This window comes from Cinclus cinclus, chromosome 1 (assembly GCF_963662255.1).
Source record: "Cinclus cinclus chromosome 1, bCinCin1.1, whole genome shotgun sequence".
NCBI classification, from domain to species: Eukaryota; Metazoa; Chordata; class Aves; order Passeriformes; family Cinclidae; genus Cinclus; species Cinclus cinclus.
In genome coordinates, this window is record NC_085046.1 from 82,508,783 (window position 1) to 82,529,307 (window position 20,525).

Here is a 20,525-nt window from a genome sequence, read left to right on the forward strand (position 1 = left end):
ATGAAGCAATTATTCAGTGAGTTCATTCCTGTTTACCTCTGAATGCAGTCAATGTGCACAATGTTTCTTAGTTAGAACTCACAGATTTAAATCCTCAGATTTAGTATTTTAGAAATTATATTAAACTTTGTGTAATCATTTCTTTATATCAGCAGAGTGGCTTAAAGCCTGATTTTTTGGTCAGTGACTAATTTTGTCAGCATTGTGGTTCATTTTCTTTTGCCAAATTAAGGGCCAGCTAAAACTTCATAAACAGCCCTTTCTACAACAGCTTCTGTACGTTTTCCCAGCAGCAGTCACCTGCTGTTCTAAACACAGACTTGTAGAGACATTGAATTTTTTGTTTCTGTTCATTAAGATTACTGTTATTAACTATGATTTGTCTTGTGCCAGTGCTTAAATACCCAGAATTGTGTGGTGTTGATGTGTTTGTGATTTTTAATGCTGAGCTGATTTATCTTTGACCTTTAAAAAAATAATTATTATTACTACCAGGAATTCAGTGGGATAATGTGCACCAGTCAATGGCACAAGGAGGATACATGACCTTTGGATGGATGTGCTGGATGATGTTCTTTGACTCCATTTTATATTTTTTAGGTGGCTGGTATTTCAGCAATATTATTCCTGGTAAGATCATGGGCTTGTTATTATTTAATGTTTTTGAAGATGTCACCTATTATTATGCATCCATTAATATCTTCACAAGGCAAACAGTTCAGCCACCATAGGAAACACTTATTGTGGTATTGTCTTTCCTGGTTTTATGGAAATAAATCAAAAATGTCTTTTTCTCAGTTACAATTCTGTTGTGCGAAACTGTCTGACTTTCTTTAGGGACTGGGAAACAACATCTTCCTAAATACATAAATACTGAGTAGTGCTAACACATAGACTAGATTTTGTAGCCATCTTTTTTTACTGATGGGTAGGCCAAATATTTGATAGACTTAGGAATTTATTGGATCCTCACAGTAAGAGAGATTAGTTTAGTAGAAAAAAATCCTGGAAAAATAGTGAATCTCCTGTCAGTACCTGGGCTGAAACACGTGAACAACAGCATGTTTTCACATCATAAAAACTTCAGACAGTGCCATAACTGTATCTTGCTCCTAATCAGACCACAGTCCAATGCATAGAGAAAACAAATTGATTTTCAAGTATATTTTCAGAAAGTAATACTATGGTTTTAATTTTTTTTTAATGAACCAAGTTTTATGTCTTATTGAGCTGGTTGATCTATTTTTAATCATAGCTTATGCCTCACTCTGTTTTACCTTTCCTCTGATCATTTACCTTTCTTCAGATTTGCATATGTCACCTTTTTTCCTGGCTACTTTGTATTTTTTAAAAATTAAAATTAATTTTGCCTTGAAAGATAGGGGTTGGTGGAATGTGCAACTGGATTTGAAAACTTTGTCTTAAATTGACACTTTCCCTTCAGTGTCAATGTAATGACACTCCAAACAGAGAGAGTATGTATTGTGTGATGGGTAAGTAGTGCCTGAAAAGATCAGGCAATGCCTAAGATTAGTCTGTATATGGGAGTGTGGTTTTGCCCTTTTCATGTGCCACAATAAGTGTTTCTTATGGTGGCTGATTTGTTTGCATTTTGCAGATATTAATGGAAGAACTGGTGAGATGGAATATTTTTATAATAAAAAAAATTGGCTATTTGGCACATTATCTTCCCTAAAAGTTACAAGATTATTTTAAGTCTATGATACTGTTACACTTTGAAGCTGATTTGGAGACAGGTTTAAGCACCACCGAGGCTTGATTTTTTTCATGGAAGGACCTGGTTTTATGACCAAATGACTTTTTTACAATTTATTAAAAATTTTCAGGCAAAGAAAATTATTTGGGCTAATTAAGTGGCTTAACCAGCTCATTGTAAGCAATAATAGAACAGTTTTAGTCTACAAACAGATACTAAATGTCTATACATTTTTCAATGGTTTATATCATAATTCTAATTTAGGTAAATCTGGATTGAAGAACCGATGGTACTTTCCCTTTACTGTTTCCTACTGGAAGAACTTGCATGGTACAGAGAGAAGCAAGAGACATTATATGAATTCTAATATGTTTTTCTTCAATGAAAACTTCCAAGAAAAAGGTTTGTGTTTTTTTTTTTCCTGAATGTTGTGCTAGTCATGGTCAATCTGCTTTTATCATTGCTTGGTCCTGAATTATATGTTTAGATCTGATCCCTTTCTCTCCTTCATTATATAGTATATGCTATGAATATTATATAGTTACATTTTGCTACCCCCTGTAATTATTGATTCATTCTGTGAAATTGTACAGAATTATTTAAGAAAACTCCTTACAAGATATAATTAGTATCTCTTGGGTTCATTCTGTCCCAGTGTATTGCCTCTTTGCTTTGGATCTTCTGGAGTTCACTGAGCCCTTTCATACTCTTACTGAATCTGAAACACGTTGGGCTTTATTAAGTTCTTTTTAGATTTGCTTCTTGTTTCAGTGGAAAAATTAACTTTGTTCATTTCTTTCCATTCTGTTTCTAATTTCCCTCTTCTCTAATCACTGCTCTTTCTGTCTCTTCTTCTTAGCCTTTTGTCTAGAAAGCTGTTATTGTAACTAATTTTTATCAGCTCCAGATAATTTCACTACTCTTCTACGTATGTTCACTTGCTTACAATTAATTCAGAGTTTTTTTACCTCCCTCCCCCCCCCAACTTCTAGTTCCTTTAAGAACTTTCCCACATTTAGTTTAGGTTTTGGAAATGAAGGAGAAAGTCACTCTCATCATCTTGGTCCTTAGAAACAACATGATGTGTTGTTGTGCTTTTTTGGAAGTTGCAATATCTTAGAAATGATCCAGTTGTCTGTAGTGCAGGTAAAAAATCTTAACAACTCAGAAGTTTTACATACAGGTGTCTCCTAGATTAGAGCAGACTTCAAAATGTCTTGAGGTTCATTCAAACACTTGTGGAAAAATGATTTGTATGAGTTTGGTCTGAATTTGTGCAGTTTGGAACAACTCCATTTTGTCAAGACAATTGTGTTTGGTCCTTACATAAAATGAAGATTTCCAGTGTTTCACTCTGGGTTCACCACATAATCTGTGGAAAACAAAGACATAAATTTCTCAGTCTGACCAGCTATTAGTGTGGTTTCTGGATCAATTTATTCAGGTGATTGCCTATACTCAGTGGGTTGGTTGCTTTTCCTCATGCCATGTGGTTGATATCAAATTGCCTATGTGTGAATGCTAAAACTGTCATACAGCAAAGAAGCTTGCCATCTTTTAAAAGAATTGTGTGCCACTGTCCTGACAATGGGATAAAAGCAGCCATGAAGAATTTTCTTGGAGCAGCAAAGTGACTTTCTTCCAGGCGATTTTTTCACTTGTTCCATACAGCCCAAGTAAGGGCAGGTCCCAGGGGCATGGAGAACATTTAAGAAATTAGAGGTGTGTGAGGGAGGAACAGGGAGTGTAGGTCCTACCAGCTGGAACTACAACTGCAGCAGGGATGGCAGTGACCGGGGTGCTGTATACCCACTTGGAGCTCCTGTTTGGAGAAATCCCAGGATAATCAGTTTAGTGCTTGCAAGTAATTTGGAGCTCTGCCTTTGAGTCTTTCCTGAGCTACACTGTCTGCCCACTCTGCACTTGAATGCTCTTTTGTTAATTTAAAGGATGCAAATTTAGGAAATGGCAGAAAGGTACCTAGAAGAGAGGTGCATGGGTAGAAGATCTCAGTAGTGCCATAACTGCTGGTAGTACCTTGCTAGACAGTGACCTCAAGTTTAGAAAGAAATTTTCCCAGAAGCTTAAAATTGAGTGTGAAAGCAGCAAAACAACTTCATTCACAGTGTAAATAAACCAATCTTTGAAATAATTATGTATATTTTATTTATAATTTGATTTATATGATTCAAGCTTTTTATGTATAGAATAGTTCTCTGTTCTTGTAATGTTTGCGTTTTATTTATGTAAAAGTATTGCAAAGAATATAACTATAAACCATAAATATCTTATGTACATGTATATTCATAATAATAATAATTCTCTCTTCTCATCATTCTCAGGCTTAAAAGTTTCTTTGGTCTTACATTCCAATCTGGCTTGCCTTTGCTTAAAAAGAAAATAAACCAACTTATTGCCAGATCACTAAGTAGTAACGAGTCAATACAATATTAAACATGAATAATGTTTAATACTCTGCAGATTGACTGTGCTCATGTTTGGAAAGTAGTGCAAACCTGGCATGGAAAGGAAGGCAACCTCATTGGTGTCATATGGCATTTCAGCTTCTTGAGGATGTTACCTCACAGTTAAAGGACTGTTGGATATCTGCTTACCTTGTGCACTTTGAATTATGCTTAGACTAGGCTGCTGCTCTGAATCATTTCAGAGATCTGCTTTGCTTAGTTGACTGAGGGTAATTGAGATTAACTGTCTGTGCCTATGAATGTTATGTCAATATTGTGTGCCTGAAACTGGATGACATATATGAAGTGGCTTACAGAGTTAGAATTTTCTAATGCTTCTGGGCATAAAAAATGATTCAAATAATGTCATTATAAGTATTATTTTACTAGAAATAAAATATAGCAGCTGTTCTATAACTATCAAGACATATGTAGACATGAACATAACTTGGCATAACTGTTATTGACTGCTTCTTAAAACTGCAAATGGGCCAAATTCTTAGCAAATATTAATAGACATTTCATTTCAGTGTAGTTTGTGTTCAGACAATGAATGTCTGTTCTAGGCATCTGTAAATGGTAGTAGAAGTTAAGTTATTTTGGTATTCCTTTCATACACATACACACACACACACAAACACACGCACACTCATTTAGATTCAGCAACCTGCTTGTTCTGCTGCTCTTCCTCACACAGAGCCAGCACCTCAGAGTTGGAAAGTCCCTTGCACTGAAGGAGCCACCATTGGTGTTGTGCTACTGTCCCTCACCAAAGAGCATGTGGATGGTCAGAAAGCTGCTGTTAAAGACCTCAACCTCACTTTCCATAAGGGTCAGATAACAGCACTCTTGGGACCTAATGGAGCTGGAAAGACAACAGTTATGTAAGTTTGACTTTCAATGCTCTTACTGTCCCTTCTGATCTCTGCTATGATTTTTCAATTTAAAATTTGTGACTATTTGCTATGCCTATTTTTTTCCCCAAATAAATATATGATAAACTCCCCAAAGCACATGGAAAGTGAAGGTTGTAGATCTATGACAAAAGGAATGTAATGAGTAGAGAACTGAGTCCTCTGTGCTGCTTAAACCATGTTGTGATATCTCAGGAACAGCTTAAGTAGTACCTGGGCATATCTGGTTGTTGGGCTGAACACATCTTGAAGGAGTGTTCTTTTCTGGCAACCTATATGTACTCATCACATGGAGAGTACGGAGTTTTGTGGTGGAGTTTTTGTCCCCAGAGGTTGCAGGGGATTTATTTCTTGGCAGCTGACCAGAAATGAAAGTAATGAAATGAAAAATTACCTTTACAAATGTCTCAACTAAGAAGTTTATATTTCTACCTTTCTGTTAGCTATAATCAGCTTTCATAGGACCTAATTGGGAAATACTCCTCACAGAATACACATGTGAAAAAGGAAAAAATTGCCTGTTAGAATTAATAGGGAAAAAATGGATTTTGTTCTGGAAGAAGGGAAAGGAAGAACCCTTGGAGTCATGTTCAAAAAACAAAACAACCCACCAATGGACTAACCAACCAAAAAACCCCCCCAAAAAATCTAAAGCAAACAAATAAAAAAACCCAAAAAACACAAAAGCCACCAAAAGCAAAAATAGCTAAACCCAAACCCAAACTATCAGTGATGTTTATATAACTATTCTCAACTGAATTGATGTTGCTCTAAGGATGTTAGAACGTGCCTCAGGATATCCAAGTGATGAGCTAATTGTACATTATCTTGCTGAATTGTTTTTTTTTTTTTCTTTTCTTATATCAGATCCCTGTTGACTGGTCTGTATCCACCAAGCTCTGGTACCATTATTGTTGATGGGAAGGACATACGGACTGAGCTGGCTGCCATCAGGACAGAGCTGGGTGTCTGTCCCCAGTACGATGTCCTGTTCAACACACTGACAGTGCGAGAGCATCTCCTGCTCTACGGGTCAGTGAAGGCTCCTGGGTGGACAAAAGAACACTTGAATGAGCAAGTCAGTGGGTAAGTTGTCCTTCTGTTTCTTGAAATCTGTCAAGTAAATTGGTAATGACTGTTGCAAGCCACCCAAATAAAAAAAGAGAAAGTGCAAAACCTGCAAGAAAAAAAAAAAACAATGGAAACTGCAGGGGTTTGTGAGTTTTTATCACATTTCATGTTCTGAAATCATGATTGGAAAATAGATTTCCTAGTTTCTAACTCTTACTTGAATATATTTGTAGTGGGAACTGTCAATGTTTAAAACCTGGTATATAGAACAATCAAATAATGATGTTTTGACTGGAGTGGAGGTGGTTAGCCCCGTGGAAATTGCAGGGGTTCTGCCTCATGTTGTCTGCCTTATCTCTTTCCTTGCTGGAGAAGCAGATAGAAAGAAAAGTGCTGTGCTTGTCCTGAGTTTTTAGATAAATCAACAATGACTACATGTATTTATTATCTTGTATTCCCTCAACTGCAGCAGAAGAAATGTTGGAAAACCAGAAAATCCAGCTAAAGGCAATGCTTGTTATAATATTTTTAAATAGGCCACCTCATTTTCCTTTGCCAAATCCAACCTTGAAATGTTTTTAAAAAATGAAGAGGTTTAAAAATGAAAAATCTAATAGGAAAAACAAGTCAGAGTCCTGACATGAGCTCAGAGGACTTTTAACTTCTCAGGTTAAAAACATCTGCTAGTGTTTTTGTGCAGATACTTATTTGATATAGAACTAGATCTAATTTTTGCCTAGTGCGTGTTAAACTAACTGCACAAGCTGAGATATGGCTCATTATTAGCAAACTGCACTTTCTACTTCAGGAATAAAAGTCATGCTTTTCAAACAGTGTGTCAGTGTAAATAGTTTCTGTTTACCTTCTGATTTGTGCTAGGCTCTGTGAAGAGCTGGTCACTTTCAAGCTTCAATGGAAACAAATGTCAAGTTGATGGAACTTCTCCTTAAGTGTACAATCAGGCATATGTAGAGGCATTTGTGGCAAAGTGGCTTTCCTTTTTGGTAGCTATCATAAAATCTGGTTAATTTTAAATTTTGATCTGAACAAACTCAGGTGTGGGACACTATGTTCTCCCCAGAAAAAACAGAAGGAATTCTCTAGAACTACAGAGACAAAACCAACTTATTAAATGGTTTAAAATGGATGCAAAATAATGTTCTGTACCTTATGGTACTTAGGCTGCTGAATTCTAGCAGCAGTCTGTCATACTAATGGCACATGAGAACACATGAGAACTCTGCAGGCCTTGCTACTAAGAAAAAATATTTTTAAAGGCAACAAATACTTTAAAGGGCTTCAGGCAAATTAGAAAAGCAAGAAAAAGAGGAAACAAAAGCTTTTTATTAACCAAAAAAGTGGGCTTCTAAAGAGATTAAGAATAATTTTCCTCACTATATATATCTATAGAACAGCATGTGTTTTCTTAAAAATGAGAAGTTCTCTCAGGGTGAATGGCATGGCTTACAGACTGCAAATTCACTGAAATGATTCAGGAGTTTTGCTTAGGACTGTTGAGCCTTTTGTGTCTTGCTTGCCAAGCTGATAGTAGTAGTAGTAGCTCTTTAGTGACTTAGTTTCTTCGTGACATAGGCTCTTAGTTTCCATCAGTGACTGGATGTTCAGTGTGATGAAAAATAAGTTAAAGGCCTTATAATACTGCCTTTATCAATCATGTTTCCATAACACGCTCAGATAGAAGATCAGCATCAGAGGGCAAGAGCTGAACTGGAAGCATCTGTAAGATATGTCCTAGTCCTTAGCACAGGAATCAGATTAGATAGTGTTATTCTACCCAGGGATCACTAAGCAGTTTATTTTGCAAACACGTCTTTTCTGAAAGAAAAACAGAGAGTGGTATCACCTTGTTTACTTCAAATGACAAAATCTCAGGCATCTCTAGTGTTCAAGTAGTTTGCAAAACCTGAAGCACTGCTTGAGTTATCAAACTAGCAGTCTTTATAATTTTAATTTTTTTTTTAAAGTTTTTCTAAGTTTAAAGGGGCTATAATCTGGAGTTTGCTGAAGTTGTTGGATAAAATAGTACTTATTTTATTCACTATAATTAAATATTTTTCTTGACAATACTTATTTAGAATCTGTGCATCTGATGATAATAAGCATTTACACTTTGTAGGTAGAGATACTTTTTTTCCTATTTGTTTTTAATACTGAAGTATATAATCAGACAGAGGTACTGATGTTATCGCTTTCCATTTGCAATGACTTTTCAGTAGCTGTTCTGAGAGGAGAGAATGTTACTAGAAAAACATTTTTAAAACTGGTCCTACTATTGGTATTGGTCTGCGCTACTATTTCAGGGCTCTGGAAGAGGTGGATTTATCCCAACATCAGTATAAACCTGTTGGAGCCCTTTCTGGGGGAATGAAAAGGAGGCTGTCAATTGCCATCTCCTTTATTGGAAACTCAAAGACAGTTGTTCTGGATGAGCCTACCAGTGGAGTAGATCCATGTTCTCGCCGTAGTATCTGGGATGTTCTTCTGAAGTACAAAGCTGGTACAAAGTTTATGTGCATAATTTGCATCCTATTTTCCTTTCCAGATATTTTTTCAATAAGTGTAAAATGGATAGTCGAGGTGGAGCCAAAATATTATCAGAAACTAAACACATTAATTTCTGAGGAAACATTAAGTTGAACAGGGAGACTTTCAGACAAATTAAATGGCATTACAAGAATTATCTGCTACTGTACAGAAAGACACCCAATCTAAAAAAGGCTGAGCTTAGTTCTAAGTCCTGTCCTGAAATTTGTCCCTTCACTTCAGCTTCTCAAAATTACTTTCTGGTTTCTATTTCCCATTTTGCATATACTTGTATATAGATGCTTATATACTTCTAATGAAAATATATATTAATCAGTCAGTCGGCTATACTAATTCTAAAATTGATTGTGGGAAGCAAACTCTTCAGCTGGTGAGCACTGTATTAGCTGTAATAATTCAGACTGACTGATCCAATGAAAGGGACACTGCTGTTATGTCGTTTTAAGGAATTTATTAAGCTTTTTAAAAAGCTGGAGGTTTTAAAGCATTAATTCTGCTTACTATGTATAAAACAGGTCAAAGGAAGTTTAGAACTGAATCTAACTCAGTTTGTAATTCTGACAGCAGATTTTGTTTGTGTCCTGTAGTTAAGATTTTGAAGAGGCTGAAAACACGTTTCCTTGGGGCTAAAGGACTATTGTGAGGGGTTTCTCTAGAAACCAGGTTTTGTAGACATGTGCCAATCTTTGTCATGCAGGTTGCACACTGATCTTTAGCACTCACCATCTTGATGAGGCTGAGGTGCTCAGTGATCGCATTGCCATCCTGCAGCGCGGCCAGCTGAGGTGCTGTGGTTCCCCCTCGGATCTGAGGGAGACATATGGCCAAGGACACAGTCTGACACTCATAAAAAAGGTATGTTAAAATGTACTGTACTGAACTGGAGAGTGCCTGCCAAGTATGTTCTAGGGGGGATGTATAGCCCTTCCAGGAAGTAATGTGTGACATGGATTATTAGAGAATCGGAAAAACGTGTTTTTGTCGGCTTCCTTGGTTGTTTGGGGTGGGTGGTATTATTATTGCTATTTAGATGAACACAATGTCTTCTTTGAAGATGGTGAATATCAGTATTTAGCTGAAAAGGGGCTTGTCTCGCTGTCCTTTATTCCCTGGGAGGTAGTTTCTGTATCCCAGCTGTAATGTAGTTTCATCAGTGGAATTTTTCCTGAATGAATTCTAATATTAAGATCAATTCTTCTGGTAATATTTAATTTTTTTTTCTGCATTATTATCTTTCTTCTTCATAGCCCTCTGTGTTTGAAATCCAGGACCCTAAGCACATTGTTCAGATCACATCTCTGGTACAGACCCACATTCCAGAAGCCTTCTTGAAAGAGAACAGTGGGACTGAGCTGACCTATATGATCCCAGAAGGGGCAGATAAGACCTCTTTTAAAGGTCTTTTTCAAGCTTTAGATCAAAGCCTACAGCATCTACATGTGACTGGCTATGGCATTTCTGACACGACTTTGGAAGAGGTACTTTTAGCTTTTCTGTGTAATGACATTTTCTTGGTTAGAGAATCTTGATTGTACCTTTTATATTGCACAAAATTTCTTGTGAGAAGAATGTAAAAAGAAAAAAAACAGCAAGCAAACAAACAAAACCTCCCTAATCAGGTAAAACCTATACTTTATAATTTTGCTCTGCTGTTATTTCAGCACCTACTCTACTATATTTTTTTATTTCAAGAATCTAATGTGAAGACTGATGAACTGTGTAACCCTTAATTGTTTGTTTCTGCATTAACTGAAGGGAAATGTAATGCATCATTGACTTTATGAGAAGCAGTGCTGTCCTAAACCCATAGCATTGGAACAAGCTTTGCACTTTCAAGCCTGGTGGTTCAGCTCAGGTAGCTCTTTGGACAGAAAAATAATTGCTAAGATTACTTTCCCACTTATTAGTTCTGAGGCTAAGGACTTAGCCAAAAGGTGGGATGAAGTATCTAAATAATATTTTCCGTGTATACCAATAGAGAGTGTCTTTGATAAATGTATATGTGAACATATATACACACAAATATATGCATGTAAATGTTTGTATATACTAAATGGATCAGAGGAAGAGACTCTGTTATGCACCTTCATAATTCTGAATTTAGCTCTGTGTAAATAGCCACATCAGCAAGAAGTTATTTCTCTTGGACTCTTTTTACCCCATCTATAATTTCTAAATAACAAGATTCCTTAAACCACCACTATCCAAATACTGTAGTTCCTTCAGACATACTTTTTTTTCACTTCAAGTGACGATAGGAGACAAATGTTGTGTATCTGTCCAATGACTATCATACATAGCTTGCCAGTTTAATGAACATTTTATTTAATGTTATGAAGTATATTACATTCTTGTGATGCAATTCTGAGGTAAGTTAAAAATTCGTTGGAAAGTTTCTGTTTTCTTATATAAGATGATTAACTTGGTAAAAGAATAATATTTTTCACTGCCAAACCTTATAGATTTGGAGGTAATGTACATGTTGAGAATACTTTTGGGTTATATCCCCATGGGATAACACAAAACTTTCCAGAACTGACATGCATAAAGTAAATGTGGAGTTGTCATGGATATGAGGAAGATTCCTCAGTGAGCTGAATCTGTGACTCAGTTGAGAGCTTGCTTTTAGTTGCTTTGTGAAGGGGAAGTTTAAAAACGTCTTTAAATGTGGTATTAGATATTAATGTATCATTCTTCATCTTGAAGATTTAATGCATTAATTTGGGTGGATTTCTGTCATCTCTGCATCTCCTTATTAGTTGTCGTTACAACCTCAATTCTCTATTTTCTTATTAAAATCCTCTTTGCATTGGGAGCTAAAAAGAGAGCACATAATAGCACTATTTACTATATTCAAGCCATTCAATCTGGAAACAAAGAACCCTGGCCTTAAAGGAAGAGATGTGTTTTAATTTTTTTCATCCTTTCTATACACTCACCATTATTATTTTTCATTCTGAGGAATACTCACACACTCCAAAAATCATATTAACTGAGGGAAAATGGACTTCCATTCACATTTCAAAGTAATCTTAAAGTTCTAGCAAATCAATTTCTGACACCTTTGAATCTCACTAATATTATATTTGCTCAAATTTAGGCTTGCATTTTATAATACTTGTAATCGAAAGTGTTGGTAGAACCAAAAGGAGAATAGAAGTGTAGTTAATTAAATTAGGCACATACTAAGAGTTCTCTGGAGGATTCTGTTTCACTTTCTGGAAACACTGGAGATTTCAAAGCTTATTGCTTTCTTTTTTTTCTTTGAGGGGAGAACAAAACAATTGTAACATCTTTTCAAAATAAGATGTGTCAAAATTTCTTAATTGAGTAGTGGGTTTAATTCTCTTCCTTGAAATGACCTGAGAGTTTATGTCCAAACTTTCAAGGGAAAGACATATACCTCCTTGAAATGATGTGCACCTTCTAGTGAGATGCAGGGTGCTCCAACCTATTCTGGTAATGGCACAATCACATTAATTTATTTCACTGTAGTATTGTCATTTGGCCAGACTTGTTTCCTCAAGGACAAAAAGCACTTTTTTTTCCTTAACAACGACAAGTCCTTGGTGAGATATAGACTTGCTAGTCAAAACAGAAATTAAACAGAATTTCACAGAATTACAGAATTTCACAGAACATTCTGATTTGGAAGGGACCCAAAAGGGTCATCAAGTCCAGGTCTAAAGTGAATGGCCCGTATGGGGATTGAACCCACAACCCTGCTGTCATTAACACTGCTCCTGACTAACTGAACAAGTAGGAAATGCTAAGGCATGTGGGGAAAGGATGCTCTGCTGTGGTCTAGAATACACTTAATTTAGATATAGCAAGAACATACTGTCTCTTTGTCATGGTGCCTAATCCTGATTTTTCTATACTTGTGCGTTTTGGAGGGTACTCACTCTGTTAATAACATTGTTAGGCTAATACTACTTCTGTCCTCAATATCTGGTGCAACATCAGGCAAATTATCATATCTTCTGTACAATAAAGTCCCTAATGATTCTCATTCTTAAGAAGATGTTTGAAAACTGCGTACCACAGGGAGGACTGGGCAATGCAGGTGACCTGCCTCTATAGCTGTGTCAGAGTATGTTTCAATGAAGCTACAACAGGCATAGGATATATTAAAAAGGTATTTGTTGGGTTTGTTTATTTTTTTTTTAAGGTATAGCTACATCCTCTCTGCAGTGACTTATTGAGATTTAAATATGAAAATGTGTCTTCAGCTATTTTGACACTGAAGTAAACATATGCAGGCAAGTTTTTGTAGTGTAAGCAGTGTCCTAGCCACTGAGGTGTAGTTACTTTGAGGTTTCACCAAGTGGTTGACACACCTGAAGGATAGGATGCCATCTGGAGAGAGATAGACAAGATCAAAAATTTGGCCCATGGGAATCTTATGAGGTTTAACAAGACCAAGTTCAAGGTGCCGCACCTGGGTCAGGTTTACCCAAAATAGCAACACAGGCTGGGGAAGAACAGATCCAGAGCAGCCCTGCTCAGAAGGACTTGGAGGTGCTGGCGGATGAGAGTCTGGAGAGGACCCAGCCATGTGCACTCACTGCCCAGAAAGCCAAATGTGTCCTGGGCTGCATCCAAAGCACTGTGGGCAGCAAGAGAAGGAGGGGATTCTGCCCCTCTCCTCTCCTCTCCTCTCCTCTCCTCTCCTCTCCTCTCCTCTCCTCTCCTCTCCTCTCCTCTCCTCTCCTCTCCTCTCCTCTCCTCTCCTCTCCTCTCCTCTCCTCTCCTCTCCTCTCCTCTCCTCTCCTCTCCTCTCCTCTCCTCTCCTCTCCTCTCCTCTCCTCTCCTCTCCTCTCCTCTCCTCTCCTCTCCTCTCCTCTCCTCTCCTCTCCTCTCCTCTCCTCTCCTCTCCTCTCCTCTCCTCTCCTCTCCTCTCCCCACCTGCAGGGCTGCATCCAGCTCTGGGGTTCCAGAACATAAGGGACAGGGACCTGTTGGAGTTAGTCCATAGGAGGTAACCAAGGTGAATAGAGAGATGGAGAACCTCTCCTGGGAGGAAAGGCTGGGAGAGTTAGGATTGTTCAGCTGGAAGAGGACAAGGCTTTGAGGTGACATGATTGTGGCCTTCTAGTACCTGAAGGGAGCCTGTGGGACAGAGAGGGAATTCTTACACAAGCATGGAGTACAGGATAAGGGGGAGTAGGTTTAAATGAGACGTTAAGAAGAAATTCTATTTTGTGAGGGTGATGAGGCGCTGAATCTGGTTGTCCAGAGAAGCTGTGGATGTCCCATCCTTGGAAGTGTTCAAGACTAGGCTGCATGGAGTTCTGAGGAACCTGGGCCAGTGCAAGATGTCCATGACAGAGGGCTTGAAACTAGATGATCTTAAAGGTCCCTTCAAACCCAGGAAATTCCATGATTCTGTGATTCAGTTGTTATAGTTTAGCTTGGTTTGCTTGACAGAATTGGTGTTCAGAGCCGTCAGCAAGCAGGTCCAAGAAAACAAATTAGAATGTGGCTTTAGACTGTCAGGATCTGCCTCCAGGGTCTCACAGAAATATCAGACCAGAAATTCCTGGCCTTGCAGTTGTTAATGGCCAAAGTTGTTCCCTGAAAGCTGGCAGGTAATAAATGCAATCAATAACCACTGTTAAACGGCAATTATATTGACTAAGCAAAATATGATTTTGTAACAGTCAGACCTTAGAAAGTCAAGAAATATCTTTTAAGAGCTATAAAGTACTTCACATTGACCGGTTTTTATTGTCTATTATATGAGCTCCTTGGAAGCAAGGAATATTTTGTTATAGCTGATATCAGGTTCTTTTGTGGGAAGAAATAAATGGTTTGTTAATGATTTCTGAAAGTTGCACTGTGGGGATAATCTGTTTTGTAGCTCAACCCAAACAGAGAGGAAAGAGCAAAAGAAAACTTTCATCAAGACAAACCAAAATTTGCTTGTTCTTCTCTCTGAGGTGCTCATTGTACCTGAATTTTCTGCTAATTTTTATCTTTTTATCTGAGGTTCTTAGATCACAGTTTAAATTGCAGTTCAGGTTAAGATAAGAAAGTGTTAATTGTGTTTTTAGTTTGAGGTTACAAGAAGTGGGGAGTGTGTGAAAAAGGCTCACTATGAAAGTCATTCCAAGCTTTTTCAAGGCTGAGGTACAGATAAACGGAATACATGTCTATGAAATTCAAAAGGCTTAATGTGGAAAGAACTGTGAAACAGGTTTAAGCAAGAAATAGTAGGCTGAACAGAAATCTGCTTGGCAAAGTGTATAGACAATTTAAATAGACCTCATTATTATTAAATTGGTGAATTCTGCTCAGTTTTTATAATTTTAAGTCCCTTCTCACATGTGTTCCCCTAATTAAGAAAATTCAATCCTTTCCATTTCAATCTGGTGCATTTTTTTAGATTGTAGCTTTTATAAAAAAATAATTTCAGTTTTTCTCATGGCAATTTTAGGTAACAGGATCCTATCATCTCTACCCCATCTGGGTTATGCACAGTAATGTTTTGCTACAAAACACACACTGTTGCCCAGTCCTTGACGGTCTCTGATGATTGCCTTGTGCTCTAACTGTCTCTCAGTAATGTTATTGTCCTAGATACTGCACATATCTAGGGACTTTTCCTGAGTGTCCCTAGATGTTGTGAATTCCCTTGAATCTGTATTTTCTCATTTCTGTAGGGTTTTGTACATTAGATTTTGCTGAAGTTATACCCACATACTAGTAGGACTAGAACTCTTTGGTAAGAGTTCTAGTTGTGTCCATAGATTTCCAGCTGGAGCACCAGAAGAGAGTTGAGCTGCTTCCTTGGAAAAAGCTGCAGTAACTGAGTTCCAACACATATCATGGTTTAGGAGCATAAAAAGTCAATCAAGTGCAGATAGTCTATTGAAAAATCTTTGCAGGTAGTAGTGTACATGGGTCAGCAATATTTTGCATAGGTGCTTTTGCATCTATGGACATTTATGTAATTTCCCTTATTCCCTAGGTTTTCACTGCAGAGCTTGACTGATTTTATAGTCATATTCTAGCAAGGTGGTTATAGTAGGTCAGTAGTAATTTCTGAGAGTCTGGATGGTTTAGGAGACATATATAAAATATCTGTAAATAATAGTTTTATAAAATGATAAACATTTATAAATTACTTTTTTCTACTTTCATGGAAGGTTTTTCTGAAATTGCTGCAGGACTCAGAGAAGAAGCCTTATGTTCCACGGGCAGCACACCTTGATCATACAAATGGTGCTGAATCAGTCTGTAAGTAAAAAATGATATGCCTTCTGAAGCAACTAGATTTATAAAGATCAAAAATGCAAATGTAAGTGTGCACAAAGTTCCCAAAGTTGAGGAATGCACAAGGGAATGGAGAATACTGCTTGCTACCATCTGGTAATTCCTTTTTTGTGTGTCTGCCTTGGGTAGTAGCTTTTTATATGCCTTCTGTGATTTACCTCTATAACTTCACAGTCATCTTCCCATCCTTTGGTGTACACGTGCATGTGAGCATTCTCTCACTGCAGGGTTATTGGCCTACTGCTTTGTACCAGACCCTGAAAGCTAATTATCCTCTTTGTTCCATACTGAAAATGGATAAATATTGCAGACATATACCACAGATATATAATCTTTAAGCTATTAGAAAAGTGCATTCATGTTCATCTGTGTACAAGTCAAAAGAAAAAGAAAAGCTGGTTCCCTTAGAAGTGGAAGATCATTTGTCTTCTTAAGTGGCATGTTATTTCAGGTTCTTTTACATCTTGCTTTAAAGAAAAACCCTTCTTAGTTTCTCTTTTTCTGCCCTGCAAGCCTGGGAGGAGGTCCTTGTGAACACTTCTCAAAACTCAGGAAGATTTTTCTCCTGTAAAAATTATTTTATAAGAAGAATCACTAATCATCACTAATGATCATAAGTTGATGCCATTACAAAATCCAAGACTCAAGTTCTCTAATGTCAGTGCCCATCAAGCTGATTAATGTTTTCACATTGGCTCTGAGATTTTCATGCTTCTGTACTTACCATGTTTCTTTCTATTTGAAGATTGACATTTAGATTATAGTTTTCTTTAGTTAGATGTCAAGAATTTCAACCTATGTACAGTACTTTTCATTTTGTTTCTGTAAAGTACAGGCACAGTGAAGTCCTGATCTGTGGACCTTTAATGTTGCTGTAACAGAAGTAATTTTCAGCCAAGCTTTCTTTATTTGCTAACATAAATTCAATTGGGTCTGCTAATAATAAGTAATCATTGCCAATAATGGTGGCCTAACGTGAGACCTTTTCTCACAAAATGCAAGCTTAAATAGATTACTTTATCCAGAGGCTCTGTTTGCTGGAATATTCCAGTCCCACTTAAATCAGTGAAGATGTAAATGTATAAAATGAAAACAACCTCACTAAGCCAATAGAACTGCCACTTCTGTCAGTGGTGAGAATGAGACTTTATTCAAAACAGATTTTAATATCCCTTATTTTATAACAGTTGATTTATTTGTTCAAGACTCAGCTAGGACATCTGAACAAGCTTCAAATCATAACAATCTGTCTTCTCCACATTGCATTTTCATTAAGGAAGAAGATTTACAGTTCCTAAAGTAATGAAGACAGTATATCCTACCTACATCTCAAAATGTATAAAATAGTATTTGTTCAGGTTATTACATTAATAAAGAATTGAGTAATCAGAGACTCTATTTTTTCAGCCTGATGAATTCTAGCAAAAATATGTGATGATAATGCCGATTCTTTGGGGGTGAGAGTACTGAAAAATTGTCATTCATGGCTGATGACTGTCATTTATCATTAAAGACAGTTGTGAAGTGTAGGAATAAGAGATTTGGGAATGGTCATGAAAGGTATCCATCATTGTCAAAGTTAACCAGAATACTCCATGGGCAATAGTTTGACTTGTATAACTTTGTCTTTGAAAGCAGGTTCAAAGGCAGTCAAACTTTCTGTTGTCAAAGTAGTCAAATGAATTTTCAAAATCCCCTAGAGCAGGCAGCTGGGATTATTGAAGAGATCACAGGATGCAGCTATTTGATTTGTAAAAGAATTTGGGCAAGAGAGATACTTTCACAAAGCACAGATCTGAGCTCAAGCAGGGGTGTTGGCTATCCTTTACTGCTGCTGACCTCTTGAAGTGTCAGGATTATGCGGAAACTAAAATGATGTCTAATGTCTCCCAGACTAGGAGGTATAGCAGAGCGGTGTGTATGTCTCTTAATTGAGACTGCAGAAATTTAGGCTGACCAGCACTTCAGCAAAATATGACAGTATCTCTCTGAAGTCATGTTTAACATTGTCTTAGTGTACTGTGTCTGATTGGAATGGAGTTAAACTTCTTCATAGTAGCCTCTATGGTGCTGTGTCTTGGATTTGTGACTGAAACAGTGTTGATAACACACCAGTGTTTCAGCTACCACTGAATAGTATTTACAGTGCCATAGCTCTCTCTTTTCCCGTTTCCATGCTGTGAGTAAGCTGAGGGTGAGAAAGAGAGTGTGAGGGGACACCACCTGGACAAATGAACTCAATTGACCAGAGAGTTATTCAGTGTCACAGAGTGCCATGCTTGGAAGTAAAAACTTTTTTGAGGAGGTAGCTGATGCTACCAGTGGCTGAGCATGTCCACTTGTGGGAGATGGTGAGTGATTGACTTTGCATTTTCTGGGTTGGAAATTTTGGTTTTTAATTAGTTAGTTAGTTTGGTTGGTTGGTTAGTTTTGGTTTATTTTTTCTGTCTTTTTCCTTTACTGCTTAAACTACCTGTATCCTGACCCACAATTTTTCTCACTTTCTCTTTTCCTATTTTATTCCCCATCCTGCTGGAGGAGGGGGACTATGGGTGAGCAGCTAGTGCTTGGCTGCTGCTTAACATCAGCAACAAAAATAATGTAAATTAAACTCAGAATTATTTGAACATTTATAAATGCAAATGTTAGAGGTAAATATCAGTCCATTAATTAATTGTACAGTTTTAAAATTAGTAATTTTAAAGATGCAAAACACACTGTAGTACCTGTTTCATTTGTGGATGGTTTTCTCATAATTTTTAGTTTTATTCTAATGAAAAAACCTTAGATTAAAACTCACCTTTTTGTGACAACAGTAAAAATTTTCTTTTTGAGTCAGGGATGAATGTGTGAAGACATAGTACACGCATATATTATAATACGGTCATGAATTATTAATTCCTATACAGTTGAAACACACAATAGTTAGTTATTGTTTTCTAGATGTACAGAGAGCATGCATATAAATGGTTAGACTGAGCATGCAATGACTGTTTGACAAGACTATTGAAGCCAAATAACCTAGAGAAAATGGAGTAACCATCTCTATGGAGGCCAATAAAATTATCATAATCCACAGTAAGCAGTATATATACAGAAATATTCAGGAGAGCTAAGAGCAAGTCCAAGAGTTAAGTAGCTAACCATGGATAAATGACAAAATAATCTGAACATATGCAAAAGCAGGTAATAAGCTAGTGAGCAGTCTCACTGGCTCATTCAGGGACCAATATTGTTGAATTAAGATATTCAGATGTTTTGCTGAAGAGCCAAATTATTTCATTTTGTAGAATTTATTGTCTTAGAAACTTCCGGGAGATACCAACTTTGGATGTAGTCCCTCTGGCAGTAAACTACAGCTGGAACTCCTGAGGTATAGTGAAACTAAACTGCAGAAAATTCAAAATTGATTCTTTACATTTTTGCACACTGTAGTACATAACATTTGGGATGTCTTGCCATATAATGTTGCAGAGACTAAGAGTGTTGGAATATGTTGCAAAAAGCCAAAGGTTATCAATGGATGTATAATATGAATAGCTCTAGCAACAGAAGTGCTATTAAAGCTTATATGCCTTTGAACTTCTTGGATAAGTTAGCCTCTGAAAGTGTGGGTATGGAAGCAGGTTGATGCATAACTACTTTTTAACATTGTTTAACCCTTTCTCTGAAGCACCAGGTGTTAGCCATTTTGAACCATGTTGGGCCAAATGTGACATTACTCCTGTTAGGATTAGTGAGATCAACAATATACGGTACTCATAAAGCTCATCTAAAAACTAATTTACTAAAATTGCAGCTGAAAAAAAAAAGCAGTCATTAATAGCGGAACATCAAAATGAAGAGCTTTTGTGAATTTCAGCTGTGTTTCAACTGCCTTTTAATCATCTTCATAAGTGACTCTGAAGTAAATATAACCTTGCTTATGAAAAAAAAAAAGACAACTGCTGAAAGGTGATAAGTAAGACCAGTCCAAAGGATTGAGTTAGATCACCAGAAAAGCTGAATCCATTCCAAATAAAGGGTATTTTAATGATGTCAGATGCTAGGCATGTCTGTGTAATGGGGAGTTATATCCTGGAAAACACTGAGTTATGTGCTGATCCTAGTGGAGAAGCATTTTAAGACAGCCAAGGTGATTTATATTTGAGCTTAATGTGCAAAATGATACAAAGAGGTTATTTTGACTATCCATTCAAAATGATGAGACTGATACTCCAATACTAATACAAACTTTTTGTCCACATTTTTAAGTCTGAATGACTTTAGGGAGAAATTGACAATTCAGAAAGCAAGCAGAGAAGAATTAATATTGGAGGTTGGCAGTGAAGTCCTTATAAGGGCACCAGCAGGGCTCCTTTAATGTAGTTTATAAAAAATAAGATAGAGAAGTGGTTTTCTAAAAGATCTTAATTTATCTATTTTTTTAATGCACGGAGAATATTTTCTGTTAAGGTATAATTCTACCTTCATAATTCTTGGGCAGAAGAGAGAAATAAAATAAATGAAGCAAAA

The 20,525-nt window shown here is 36.9% G+C and overlaps 1 protein-coding gene across 1 annotated transcript in view; it reads left to right on the top strand.

Annotated features, from left to right (window-relative positions):
- Positions 1-20,525, top strand: part of ABCA13 (ATP binding cassette subfamily A member 13) — a 169,151-nt gene that overhangs the window by 65,153 nt on the left and 83,473 nt on the right. Inside the window, 8 exon segments of the mRNA XM_062499970.1 lie at positions 496-630; positions 1,982-2,119; positions 4,880-5,066; positions 5,964-6,182; positions 8,489-8,685; positions 9,430-9,587; positions 9,980-10,210; positions 15,884-15,974. Coding sequence (XP_062355954.1) covers positions 496-630; positions 1,982-2,119; positions 4,880-5,066; positions 5,964-6,182; positions 8,489-8,685; positions 9,430-9,587; positions 9,980-10,210; positions 15,884-15,974 — 1,356 coding nt within the window.